This window comes from Cygnus olor, chromosome 19 (genome assembly GCF_009769625.2).
Source record: "Cygnus olor isolate bCygOlo1 chromosome 19, bCygOlo1.pri.v2, whole genome shotgun sequence".
In the NCBI taxonomy this organism is placed as follows: Eukaryota; Metazoa; Chordata; class Aves; order Anseriformes; family Anatidae; genus Cygnus; species Cygnus olor.
Genome location: NC_049187.1, coordinates 6,568,747 through 6,581,540, shown reverse-complemented (window position 1 = coordinate 6,581,540; position 12,794 = coordinate 6,568,747). Strand labels below are relative to the sequence as shown.

Sequence of the window (12,794 nt, the reverse complement as noted above, 5' to 3'; positions counted from 1 at the left end):
GGAGCTGCCGCAGGGCTGTCCCCTCTGTGGGCACCATCCCCAGGCGAGGCCCTGCCCTCATCCTGCCCGGGGCAAAACGGGGCAGGAGGGGAGGAACTCACACCTCCAGCCCCGTGGGATGCAGGATTTGCCCCGCACTGGCTCGCTGCACTGCTCAAGGGGCTGACACCGGTGTCCCCCCTACTCCTCAGCATCCATGCAGCTCCAGGGGGTGTCCCCCCAGGAACCCCCATGGCAGCAGCAAGCAGAGGGGAGCTGGTTCTCCTCAGTGGCTTCCTACTAGGCACAGCTCGGTGAAGAAAGGACGAATTTCTTTGAAACCCCTGGAAATGGAGGGTTGCAGCTCCCACGGAGCCTGGGGGCCAGGGGCAGGCAGGAGAAGAGGGGGCAGAGGGGCTGCACTCAGGGCAAAGCCAAGTTTCCCTTACAGGCATGCCAAGATCAACATCAGACCTCGCCTTCAGGTATGGGAAGCCCATAACCTGCAGGAAATGCATTTTTTGGGGCATCTCAATATGAGATGAGTGTGAGCACCAGTGCTGGGCTCCTACAGCTGCACCCTCACGCCGGTACACAGCCCTCACCAAACCTAAGGACCCTTGGGCTCAGGTCCCTCCAGCCTGCAGTGTAATGGGACTGAAACAGCGTTTGGGGAACGGGCTCCACCTGCACCATGGCCCCAGGGGCCTGATCCTGCTCCCACTCACTGAGGGACCCAGCACCTGGGCAGGGCTGGGCCGGCAGGTGCTGGACGTGGGCCCCTCGCATTGCCCCATCCAGGCAGTCTCACGTTTACAGCCCAAGACCCCGGAGAGGGGCCCACAAGGACTGCTGAAGGAAGCTGCTTTCCTCACGAAAAAACTTTATTTGGAAAGAACCCATAAATAAATAAGTGCACAGGAACCTAATGGATTAAAACCACATTGAACACAGGGCTATTTCGATACATGGTTAATGCTGGGGGGTCCTGCACCCTCCCTGCTCCATCCCCAGCCCGGTGGCTGCACCCTGCACCCCTGCAGGACCCTCGCTGGTCACTGTCACCCCCTGCCCCCCCGAGTCCCGTTATCTCGTAGCTGATCACAGCCAAGGCCACCTGGAGCTGTGTTTGTTCCAGAACCGTCAGCGTTGCAACAAAACCCGGTGTTTGCTGCAGGCTGGCGGGACACCTCGTCCCCCTGGGACTTGTCCCCCTCCCAGGGCTCTGCTGAGTCAGGGACTGACCCCGGTAAAGGCAATGCAGGTGGGGGCTGCCGGGGGGGCAGGGGACAGTGAGGGCTCCTCCACCAGGAGGGGATTTCAAGCAGGGAACAGGACGGTGTGAGCTCAGCTCTCCCTGAGCTGTGTCCCCACCGGTGCGATGCCGAGGGACAGGAGGAGGCACAACCCCGGGAGGCTGGCACCAGAATTGCCCGCCCCAGCTGCATCAGTAGGGGTAGGGCGAGATGGAGATGATGATGAGGAAGATGCTGCGCGTTTGTCGCGCTCCCGGGGTCAGCGCCTGCACCCGGAGGCGAGGGGTGCCGGGCGCGTGCAGCGGGCGCATCGTGGTGACGACGCCTCGGCCCCCCTCGGCACGCAGGGCGAAGGGGCTGCTCCCATCCTGCTCCAGCAGCGTGAAGAGGGTGTGGGCACCGAGGGCACTGCCTGGGGCCAGGCGCAGCACGTCGCGGCCGGCGGGGACGCCGAGGGGCAGTGGGAGCAGCACGTAGCGCAGCGTGGCGGGGCCGGCCGTGCCGCAGTCCGGGGCGCAGTGGCTGAAGCACACCCTGCACCCCAGGGACACAACAGGACATCAAGGAGCAGCTGGGGTGCCCAGAACACAGTGCCACCAGAAGTGGCATGGGACGGGCACCCCCAGCCCCGCAGGATGGCTCACCCAGGGCTGGAGCCTCGCCAGTAGCCGTCGGGGCACGGGGCGTCCTCGCAGCGGGCTCCTCCGCGCGTGTTGAAGCACAGCTGGCCAGAGGCGCACCGCACCGTGCCCTCCCTACACTCATCCACATCTACAGGCAGAGCAGGGATGGGTAGAGGGGAAGGAGAAAAACCCTGGGTTCCTCGCAGCCCCAAGGGCATGACAGCCAGGTCACCATAGGGACTGGGGTTGCTGACCCCAAGGAGTGAAGGCTTCACTGACCGTGACAGGTCTTCCCATCAGGCAGCAACCGGTAGCCAGGTGGGCACACGCAGCGGTAGCTGCCCTCGCTGTTCCTGCACTCGTGCTGGCACTGGTTCGGCACCCGGCACTCGTCGAGGTCTGGGGACGAGAGGGGTGAAACCAAGCAGGGAAACACCAGTGCCCCTCAACCCATTGCTGGGGAGTTCCCACCTCCCCTTCCCTGCACAGCCAAGCCTGGCGAGACCCCGACACCGTGGGCAGGGGTGCAAAGGAACTGGGAGATGTGGCAGTAGTGGGCAAATGCAGATTTTTAGGCAGACTTTTGGGCACACAGTGGTCTCCAAACTCCCTGCAGAGCCCCCATGCCCGCTCACCGGTGCAGGTGCCGTTCCTCCTGACAAACCCAGAGGGGCAGGGACCCCGGGCATCCGGCCCCGCAGCCTTCGCCACTCGGCTGAGGGTGAGCCGTGGGTATGAGCGGCCCCGCAGGCGGCTGCTTGGCCCCAGCCAGCGCAGGAGAGGGTCCCAGGGGGTGCTGCTTGTGATCCCCCCTCCTGTCCCTGCTGCACCGCACTCGCCCTCCGGCAGCAGGGCCGTGCCGGGGGGGCACAGGCACTCGTAGGAACCCCGCAGGTTGCGACACTCGAAGGCGCACGGTGGAGGAAACTGCAGGCACTCGTTAATGTCTGATGGAGGAAAGAGCCAGGGAGTTGCAGGCGGATGGTGAAACTGAAGCCGGAGCTGGGAGGGGGACAGGGACGTGTCCTGTGGGAGCTGGGCTCGTACCCAGGCAGGGCCAGGCAGTGCCCAGGGAGCGGTACCCGCGGGGGCACACGCAGCGATGCGTCCCCATGGTGTTCTCGCAGATCTGGTTGTAGCGGCAGGCGTGGGAGCCCTTGGCACATTCGTTGATGTCTGGGGACATGAGGGGGACAGGGAGGTGGCACCTGGGGCTGCTCCATGGGCAGAGGCCCCTCACCACCCTCCCGCTCCATGGAGACCCGCCAGCCCCAAACCACCGCACAGCCCCCACCCCAGTGAAGGGTCGGTACCAAGGCAGTGCAGCTGCTGAGGGTCCAGGACAAATCCGGGTGGGCACCGGTCTCCTGGGAAGCAAGCAGAGGTGGCTGAGAAGGGACATGTCACTGCAGGGAAGTGTCTCTTGTGCCCTCCCAGCTACCCAGCACCAGTGAGGGATCCCAGCACCTTCCTCTCCATTCTTATCCCCCTCGTTACCTGCATCGAGGGAGGTGCTGAGCTGGAAGCTGAGCTCCTCCGAGGCTGGGTCAAAGGAGGCTTGGACCTCCCTGGCCTGGATGTGCCGCACCCGCTGCGGCTGCGGGCCATGAGTGGGCTCGTACTCGATGGTGTGGTTGCAACGAGCACGGGCGAGGCGCCCGTCCTGGAGGAAGCTCTGCACCGAGCCCCCGCTGAACCTCCCTGCCCCTGTCTGCACGTAGCGCTCGCTGAAGTCCTGCGGAGGGAGCAGGACGGGGGCGATCAGGTCCCAGACCCCACAGGCACCCAGCACAGGAGCCACGCTCTGGTGGGGAGGGTGGGAAGCACCAGCACCTGCAACAGCAGCGTGGCCTCGCCGATGCTCTCGGGCACAGAGCCGCTTACCACGCTGTCCAGCAGCAGGGTGCCGCTGGCATCCGCACCCTGGGCAAGGTGGGTGATGTGCAGGAGATCACCTGCAGGGATGGCAGTGCTGAGAGGTGGCCCACGGCACCCCAAAACCAGCTCCTCTGCCCGCCGGGCAGCACCGAGCCCAGGACAGCAGCGGGCTCAGCCCCCCGTGCCCATGAGGATGGTGCATGGGGGACAGGGATGCTAAAGCCAGGCAGGAGTGGGCACTGCCCCTGTCCCTCCTCACACGGGGAGGTGACACCAGAGGAGCCACACGCAGAGCATCCCTCACCTGTACCAAACTCCACCTGCGACTTGTGCCTGAAGACACCCCGGGTGAGCAGGATCCCACTGGGGACATCTCCGCCGGCGTGCGTGAAGGACCAGTAAACGGGGGCCATGAGGGTGACCAGCACCCGCATCAGTGGCCCTGGCGCGGGGAAGAAGGTGTCACCACAAAGCCAGCACCCTCCTCAGGGGGCACCCAGCCTGATCCCCCCAGCACCCCGTGGGCGGCAGCACAGAAGTAGGGTGTTGCTTTCAGGATGCTCCTTGCTGTATATTTCTGTTCAGCTTTCTCCCTCTTTCCCCCAAGATTTTCACCCGACACGGGTCACTCATTCTCCCTGGGGCGAGAGAAGGGTGATGTGCCACCACGTACCGACGTGCCGTGGGACGCCGCTGATGCTGGTGCGGATGGCGGTGGTGCCGGAGCGCGGCTCTTCCAGCACGCTGGCATTGAGGGTGGCAACACCGAACTCACGGGTGTTGATCATGCCGATCAGGCTGCCCCGCACGCGGCGTGGCTCCCCTGGGGACAAAACACAGCACTGGGGCTGCTCGCCCATGGGAAAGCCACCAGAGCAAGGCCAGTAACATCCCCACCTGGATGCACAGACAGTCCCCAAAGGCACAGTGCTGTGTATCAACAGGGGATGCTGTGAGCGTGGCCCCACACCTTGCACCCACCAACATGCACCAACACCTGTCCCCAGCGTACCCCAAGCCCCTTCTCTGCACCCATACACATTCCTGGCCCTGGTCCCAAGTTTTTATTTGCTTTTCCAGCACGCCTGGCAGCAAAACGCCAGCAGCTGCGCAGAGGGCACGCAGCGCTTCCGCCGCACCACCGCTCAGCCTGGCAATCTGCTCCCCGAGAGAGGATGTGCCTGGGCATTTAGCAGGACCCCTGGGACACAGGAATTTAATCACTGGCAGCAAATTCAGGAAGCCCGGGGAGAGCCAAAGGGCTCACAGGGGCCACAGGCTCACTCGCACGCACGCAGTAGCTGCTTCAGGAAGTCTTTGGCTTGGCTCAGCCCTTTAACTTGGAAAGATGAGTGATGAAAGAGATGAGAGAGAGAAAAACTGGGTGCAAACCAAGGGATTTAAAGTAAGAAAGGAGAAGCAATATTCTCCCAAGATACCATGAGGCCAGAAGCCCTCAGCTACAGGCGGACACCCACCTTGCACCACGAGGGAGGTGCGGGCAGCAGCGGAGCCCAGGGCATTGCGAGCGATGCAGGTATAGGTGCCCGTGTCCCGGGGGACGGCAGCAGGCAGCAGCAGCGTGGCGTTGGGCAGGATGCGGCCACGGGGCCCCTCCGGCAGTGCTTCCCCATCCCGCTGCCACTCCACGGACGGGGTGGGCTCCCCCGACACCGCGCAGTGCAGCAGCACCCGCTGCCCGGCGCGCACCGACAGCGCCCGTGGTGTTACCACCACCGCGGGGGCACCTGGGCAGGGAAGGGGACCCGGGAAGTGTCACCTTCCCCTGGGCTTGTGCAAGCGTTGGGGTCCTTTAGCCACTCAGATGGGGCCAAGGGCAGGACCGCCTGGGGGAAGCACTCACATGAAGGCGCGTTTTCAGCCCCTTTTCCCCGCAACCAATGTCCAACACATTGAACTTTATCTTCTTGTCCTCTCCCCATTCCCCCCCAAGTCTGACCCTCTCCCTCTGCCCCAAACCACCCACAGAAACCGGCTGTCCCACATGGCAAAATGCAGGCGCGGGGTCTAAAACACCCTCTTTCCCCCAAAATTAGGGTGTGAAGGGGCAGGACTCACTCTGCAGGGCCAGGGTGACCACCTTCGCTGCCGTACCCGCCTCATTCTCCGCCACGCACCGGTAATGCCCCGCATCGGCACTCTGGTGTCACAACAGCGTTAGCACAGCTGTGAACCCACAACGGGGTGGCAAAGGCACTTCTGAGCTGCTCAGCTTTGCCACAAAATCTCCCAAAACATGCTGCCCACCTGCCTCCCTCCCCAGAACCCCCACTCACCCCCAGGCTGCGGATGGCCAACGAGCCATTCTGCAGCTGCCGCAGCCGCCGGCTGCCCACCACCGGCACCCCGTCCTTGCTCCAGCGGATGAAGGGCGCGGGGTGACCCCGAACATCACAGTCAAGGACAGCATCACCCCCGGGGGGCTCGACTCGGTAGGTGCTGGGGGCCCCCCGCACGATGGGTGCCTCTGGGGAAGGGAGAGGGGTGGGAGGGGACCAGGGGTGGCTGGGTGCGCTGGACCCCAACCACCCCAAGGGCACCTACCTGTCACGGAGACCAAGCTGGTGGCCCTGATGGTGCCGGCGCTGTTCTCAGCACGGCACACGTAGGTGCCGCTGTCGGCGTGGGTGGCTGCCGCCCGCCGCAGGGTGCTCCGACCACGCTGCCCTGATACGCCCTCTGCAGCACACGACCCCCCAAAAAAGCCCACATGGGGGTTATAACCCGTGTCACCAATCACCCTGGGACCCCAAAATTTGAAAAAGCCAGGAGGGAGGCAGGGCTGCGTCCTCTCCCCAGCCCAGCACCCTCCACCCAGCTGCCCACGCACCGGTCAGGGGCTGCCCATCGGCCGTCCAGGAGATGCGGGGCTTGGGGCTGCCCGTGGCCTCGCACACCAGCTCCAGCTGCTCACCCTGGCTCAGGACCACGTCCCCCGGCTGGCGGGTGAAGGTGGGCAGGGCGTGCACCCTGAGGGAGAGCCGGCGGACAGCCTTCCCTGCCGAGTTCACCGCTGTGCAGGAGTAGCTGCCGGCATCGCCTTCCTGCGCACAGAAAGGGCACGGTGCCCGTCACGGGGTGCAGCTCCACCCTGACACCTATTTTTTGGTAAACTCAGCTGCTTGAGGGGCCTGTGCTCACCTGGACGTGGCGGAGCAGCAGCTCCCCAGATGGCAGGATGGTGACGGTCCCACCGCGGTCCTGCACCGGGGCTCCCTCCCGGCTCCAGGACACGCGAGGCTCGGGGATGCCACGGGCAGCACAGGGCAGCAGTGCGTCCTGCCCCTCCAGCACTGCCAGCTCCACGGGGCTGGCCACGATGGTCGGGGGCACTGGGTGGGACAGGCTTTATCACATTCACACAAACAACCCACTGGGGTCCAGGGTGCTGGATGTTTTGCAGGATGCTGCAAAACTACCCTCAGAGCTGTCTGCAGCCTCTGTGGGGGTGCCCACACCCTGGCTCCAGCACCCCAACCCTCCAGCTTGTCCTCAGCTACAGCCTTACCTTGCACAATCAGCCTGGTCCTCCCCATAGCAGTGCCCGAGGGGTTACGAGCCACGCACAGGTAGCTGCCAGCGTCTGCCACGGAGGCTCGGAGGAGGTGCAGCTGCCCGCTGGGGAGCACCTTCAGCCCAGGCCCTGTGGGGACAGGCAGGAATGAAGGAGAGGAGACGAGAGAGCAGCTGTACCAGAGCTCAGGTGGAGCACAGGGACTGCTCTGCCTGCAGACTGCCCCTTTCTGAGAAAGCCCCAGGGAATGGCTCCAGCAGCCACCGGACACACTGGGGAGCCCCAAGGCTGGCTGGACACCTTGCCCCTGTAGGTCTCCTCAAGTACACCATACACAGAAGCCACTCAGCGATGCTGGCAGCTCTGCCACCCAAATCCACCCCCGTACAGGGGCTGGCAGGCAGCGCGGGCTCCTGCTCACCTCGAGTGATGCTGGCACCGTCCTTCTGCCAAGTGACCTCCGGCCGGGGGACCCCGCTGGCCTCGCAGGACAGCACTGCGCTGGTGTTGACCATCACCATCACCATGCCGGGCAGGGGCTTCAAGGTGGGGGGCTCTGCAAGCGACAGAGAAATGTTTCCACCAGCATTCCCCCAACAATGTGCAGGAAGCAGGATCCCCTGAGCCACACATACCGTGCACCACGAGCCGGAGATGTTTTCGGGCAGTGCCTGCGGTGTTCCTCGCCGTGCAGGTGTAGTGACCGGTGTGTGCAGGCAGTGCCAGCCTGATCTCCAGGGCTCCTAGAAGGCAAAGAGGGGGCAGCAGGTGGGCTGCAGGGACTGCCCCCCGGTGCCCTGTCCCGAGCCCCTACCTGTGTGCAGGACACGGTAGCCGCCCCCTCGGCTGCCCAGCTGAGCCCCATCCTTGCTCCACGACACCGTTGGTGGGGGCACACCAGAGGCATAGCAGGTGAGGACCACAGGGGACAGCCGGGTGACAGCCACATCCGTGAGGTCATCGGCAATGGTGGGGGGCACTGGAGGGGGAAGAGAGGGAGGTGAGCAGGATGCACAGCCCGTGCTGGAGGGGAACTGGATCTGACGCACATGGATGCAGATATTTCTGTTGCCCCTGTTCCCAGTCCCCTAGAAGGGACTCAAGTGCAGGGGGGGCTGAAGCACAGCTACATCACATCTAAGGGGGGGGGGGGGGAGAGACCCCAGTAAAGCAGCTCCCTGCAGTACTTGCAGCCCCCCAGAGCTCACCATGGACAGACACAAGGAACACCTTGCGCGCCTCTCCGGCGGCATTGGTGGCGATGCACTCGAACCACCCCTCGTCCCGGGGGCTGGGGCTGGTGATGAGCAGCGAGCCCGAGGTCTGCACCCTGCATGGGCACAGCACACGTTGGGGACAGCCCCTGCACCATGGGGGGCAACAAGAGGGGGAAAACCCAACCCAGGGGCAAGGTGGGTACCTGTATGCACCGGGCAGGAGGTGTGGGTTCAGAGGGCGGCCGTCCTTTTCCCACTGGACCCGGGGTGCAGGGGAGCCCGATACGTCACAGGCAAGTGAAGCCGGCTGCTGGGCCAGCAGGGTGAGGCTGGGGGGGCCAGGGGCGATGGCAGGAGGAACTGCAGGAAGGCAAATGGGGAGCTGGGAGCTGCCCGGAGGGGGTGAGCAGCAGTGCAGCGTAGTACCAATGAGAGCTGCCCAGCAATAGCGGGTGGCAGCGGGGGCACAGGAGGGATCCAGCTCACTTTCCTGCTTACCCAGGACACGGAGGTCCAGGCCTCGCTGGTCAGAGCCAGCAGGGCTGGAGGCCACGCAGAGGTAGTAGCCGGAATCCTGCACCCGAACAGGGTCGATTTGCAGGGAGCCATCGGGCAGGAGCTGCAGCCTGGGGAGGGAGAGCAGGTGAGCCCCGCGAGGGCTCTGCACGGCCAGCAATACGTGGGGACACACAGCCGGGAGGGTGACGAGCACCCTGCAGCCAGAAGTGGCATGTCCCCTGAGCAGGCATGGGGACAGGGTACAGCGCCCTGCACCAGGGGACAGCACTGTCCCTGCTGCAGACGTGCTGGGCACCCACTGGCACGGAGAGCAGCACAACCTGAGCGCCAGCTCTGGGTGCCACCAAGCTGCAAAGCCTCGTACCTGCTGCTCCCACGAAGGGACAGGAGCTGGCCATCCTTCCGCCACGTCACCCGGGGCACGGGCCACCCTGCTGCCTGGCACGGCAGTGTGGCTGACCCGTTCATGGGCACATTCATCTCCTCAGGGCCCAGCTGGATGTGTGGGGCCACTGTGGCAGTGCCCACAGGGAATGGAGAAAACGAACAACAGAGCTCAGAGAAGGAGAAATCAAACCCAAACCACGCCTCCTTTCCCATCACCCTATCCATAGGAGACCCCAAAATATTGGGCAGAGTGTGGGGATGGGGAAGTCAGACCCAACCTGTGCCTCCTTTCCCATCACCCCGTCCATAGGAGACCCCGAAATATTGCACATCCCCGAGCTATCAGGGATGGAGAACGCGCTCTCCCCCAGCCAAGCCCTGCAACAGGGTGCTGCTCACCATGAATTTCCACCTGGAAGCTCTGCCTGCTGTCCCCCGGCACCGTGCCAGCCCTGCAGACATACTCCCCGCCATCTGCTGCCCCCACGTCCTGGATCCTCAGGAACCGGCCCTCATCCAGGGTCTGCCTGCGGGCATCCCCCTAATGCCCCCGGGCAGCCCTGGTCAGCGGCTGTGCCCTCGGGGAATGAGACGGGGCTGAGAGGGGGACCCCGGCCCCACAGCCCCCTGGCACACGTACCCGCAGCGGGGAGCCCTCCCGGTGCCACTCGATGTGGGGGGGCGGCACAGCGTCCACAGGGCACTCCAGGGTGAGCTGCCCCCCCCGCACGGCGGTGATGCTGAGGGTCTCTCCGGTGCCTGTGGTGCTGAGAGGGGCTGTGGGATGGGTGACAGTGGGTCAGGGGTGTCAGGTGGGTTGGGCCTGTCCCCATCCATCCCCACTTAGCCATGAATAACCCTACCCCCACCCCCCGATCTGTGGGGTTGCCATGCTCTGCTCCAGACCCCCCCTCCGGATGTTTACAGCCCCTCTTCTGTCCCCTGATGGGTCCGTGGGCTGCACCAGCTCTCTGGACCCCAAAGCCCTGAGCACCCTGACCCTCACCCCATGCACCCTCCCCACGGGGGCCACGCTACCTCGGGCGCTGACGTGGAAGCTCCTGCTGTCCTCCCCGGCGGGGCTAGCGGCCAGGCAGGTGTACAAGCCGGAGTCGGCCACCTATGCAAAGCCAGAAGAGGGAAAAAATGAGGCAAAAACAAGACAGAAAGAGAACGCAGGTGGGGAAAGGGAAGAGGAGCCCCCACCTCCATGCTGCTGATACGGAGCGTGCTCTCGTTCCCCGCCGAGAGCCAGGGCCCTGCCAGCAGCTGCCCGTCCTTCTCCCAGGTGACGGCAGGCACAGGGATGCCCGCCACCACGCAGGTCAGCTCCAGTGGGGTGCCCACGGCCACGGACATCTCGGTGGGGTGGGATGCATCCTCAATTTGGGGGGGCTCTGCAAGGCACAGGGGAGCCAGGAGGGCTCATCCCTCAGCTGCTCCCCAGGGTCAGCTCCCCCAGCCCAGGGAAGACACGCACCCATCACCAGGAGGCTGAAGGCTTTGCTGGCTTCCCCAGCCTCATTTGAGGCCACACAGACGTACACCCCCGCATCAGCCGGCCCCACAGCCCCCAGGCTCAGCCGTGGGCCGTCGGCCACCTGCTCGCTCGGCAGCACCGGGGTCTCGCTGAGCTTCAGCCAGGTCACTGCTGGTGTTGGGGACCCGCTGGCTTCACAGGTGAAGGTGACATCGGAGCCCTTGGCCACCACCTGCTGCTCACTGCTCTCCGGGCTCTCCAGGACAGGGGGTGCTGGGGACAGAGCCATCTCCTTAGTGGGGCAGCGGGAGCAAAGCTCCCAGGGGTCCCAGGCACTAGGGAAGGTTTGGGCAAATGCTCAGGGTCCTGCGAGCACCCGGAGGTGGCTCAGCCTCCTGCAGGGGTTTGCCCAGCACTAGGTGCTCTGGGTCTGCTTTCACGCTGGTCCCTCCCTGCGCCATCCTTCCCGAGCCCACCCAAGGGCCAATTCAGCTTGCAAGTGAGGAAGCAAAGCACAACACGTGCTCTGCAAGCAAAATTGGCCTCCACTCTGCTCCACCTCAAATCCCCGGCTCCTCCATACCCAGTATCTGCAGGACGAAGCTGCGATCGGCCACCCCTGCCTGGCTGGAGACAACGCAGGTGTAGAGCCCAGTGTCAGAGACCTGTGTGCGGGAGATCCTACCCCGGGCAGCAGGGCACAAGGAGGAGGAGGAGATGTCACTGCCAGGCCCCCCAGAGAATGGTGCTCCCAACATCTCCACCTGACACGTCTGCCATGCAGACCCAGGTGCTGCCCCCAAAACCTGCAGTCAAGCATCCCCCCAGCATCTCTCTTACCTGAGGACGTGCCCAGCCGAGAGCAGCGTGACACGTGGGGACAGGCGCAGGGGCAGCCCATCCTTCAACCAGCTCACGTGCAGGGGAGGGGACCCCCGTGCCCGGCACCGCAGGGTGACCGCCGCGGACAGGACACCCCGGACCACATCAGAGCCATCAGCACCTCCCTCAATGACGGGCGGCACTGGGTGAGGGGACAAGAGGGACAGATGAGGCTGCTGGGGACAGGTGGCCATGCCTGGTGCCCCCAGCCCCACTCACCCAGCACGCTCAGCACGTGCAGCCGCGCATCCTCGCCCGCGCCGTTGCGTGCCAGGCAGGTATAGGCACCCGAGTCGGCGGCGTGCAGTGCCTCGAGGAGCAGAGAGCTGCCGTCCGATGACGTCCTGCAAGGGACAGCACCGCAGTCACCTGAGCATCCCCAAGGCACCCACGGGGCAGAGATGCCCCGTGCCTGGTTGCACCCCAGGCTGCAGGATTTGGGGTGTGCTGCAAGGCCAGCAATGGCCCCCCATTGACTCACCGGACACGTGATGGGGGCTGCAGCTGCAGGGGCTGCCCGTCCTTCAGCCAGGAGATTTGGGGGGGTGGCTGCCCCTCTGCCCGGCACTCCAGCCTCGCCCCATCGCCCTCCGGCACGCTGTGCTCGCTGGGGACCCCTGCACCAAGGATGCGGGGTGCCACTGTGCGAGAAAGAGGAGAGGCTGAGGAGGACGAGAAAAAGAGTAGGAGGAAGGCTCCCCATGGGGGGAGAGCCCAGGGCCCCCCCCCCACCCCATGAAGCCTCACCTCGCACCAGCACCAAGAAGTCCTTGCGCATCTTGGTGCCCCGGTCCTGTGCCAGGCAGGTGTACTGGCCCTGGTGGGAGGGCTGCAAGGCGCTGATCTGCAGCTGCCCTCCCCTGGGCACCAGGTCTCGCTCCGGGCTGCTTGCTGCCAGGAGAAGGGGCAAAGGGGTTTGTGGTCGTGCTCCTCTGCAGAGCCCTCCCCAGGCACCCTGTCGTGCTCTGCCCCCCCCAGTTCCCACCCCTGGGACGCCAGTTGGTTAAAGGAGAGGTGGGGGCTCTGCAGAGCAGGGTG

At 64.9% G+C, this 12,794-nt stretch overlaps 1 protein-coding gene across 3 annotated transcripts in view; it reads right to left on the bottom strand.

The window, feature by feature from the left end:
- Positions 1-880: 880 nt before the first annotated feature.
- Positions 881-12,794, bottom strand: part of HMCN2 (hemicentin 2) — a 37,819-nt gene continuing 25,905 nt past the window's right edge. For all 3 annotated transcript variants that reach the window (XM_040531894.1, XM_040531895.1, XM_040531896.1), the window contains 34 exons: positions 12,504-12,647; positions 12,238-12,397; positions 11,976-12,100; positions 11,715-11,898; positions 11,458-11,555; positions 10,875-11,147; positions 10,601-10,791; positions 10,433-10,514; positions 10,035-10,171; positions 9,794-9,935; positions 9,372-9,519; positions 8,987-9,114; positions 8,692-8,848; positions 8,480-8,601; positions 8,086-8,250; positions 7,907-8,014; positions 7,693-7,827; positions 7,266-7,400; positions 6,899-7,089; positions 6,588-6,801; positions 6,302-6,436; positions 6,034-6,224; positions 5,816-5,897; positions 5,215-5,484; positions 4,410-4,559; positions 4,041-4,178; positions 3,692-3,813; positions 3,356-3,593; positions 3,172-3,225; positions 2,906-3,034; positions 2,494-2,805; positions 2,138-2,257; positions 1,880-2,006; positions 881-1,769 (listed from right to left, as the gene is read on the bottom strand). In XM_040531894.1, coding sequence (XP_040387828.1) covers positions 1,427-1,769; positions 1,880-2,006; positions 2,138-2,257; positions 2,494-2,805; positions 2,906-3,034; positions 3,172-3,225; positions 3,356-3,593; positions 3,692-3,813; positions 4,041-4,178; positions 4,410-4,559; positions 5,215-5,484; positions 5,816-5,897; positions 6,034-6,224; positions 6,302-6,436; positions 6,588-6,801; positions 6,899-7,089; positions 7,266-7,400; positions 7,693-7,827; positions 7,907-8,014; positions 8,086-8,250; positions 8,480-8,601; positions 8,692-8,848; positions 8,987-9,114; positions 9,372-9,519; positions 9,794-9,935; positions 10,035-10,171; positions 10,433-10,514; positions 10,601-10,791; positions 10,875-11,147; positions 11,458-11,555; positions 11,715-11,898; positions 11,976-12,100; positions 12,238-12,397; positions 12,504-12,647 — 5,450 coding nt within the window. In that variant the 3' untranslated portion in view covers positions 881-1,426. The remainder of the gene's footprint in view (positions 1,770-1,879; positions 2,007-2,137; positions 2,258-2,493; positions 2,806-2,905; positions 3,035-3,171; positions 3,226-3,355; positions 3,594-3,691; positions 3,814-4,040; positions 4,179-4,409; positions 4,560-5,214; positions 5,485-5,815; positions 5,898-6,033; positions 6,225-6,301; positions 6,437-6,587; positions 6,802-6,898; positions 7,090-7,265; positions 7,401-7,692; positions 7,828-7,906; positions 8,015-8,085; positions 8,251-8,479; positions 8,602-8,691; positions 8,849-8,986; positions 9,115-9,371; positions 9,520-9,793; positions 9,936-10,034; positions 10,172-10,432; positions 10,515-10,600; positions 10,792-10,874; positions 11,148-11,457; positions 11,556-11,714; positions 11,899-11,975; positions 12,101-12,237; positions 12,398-12,503; positions 12,648-12,794) is intronic.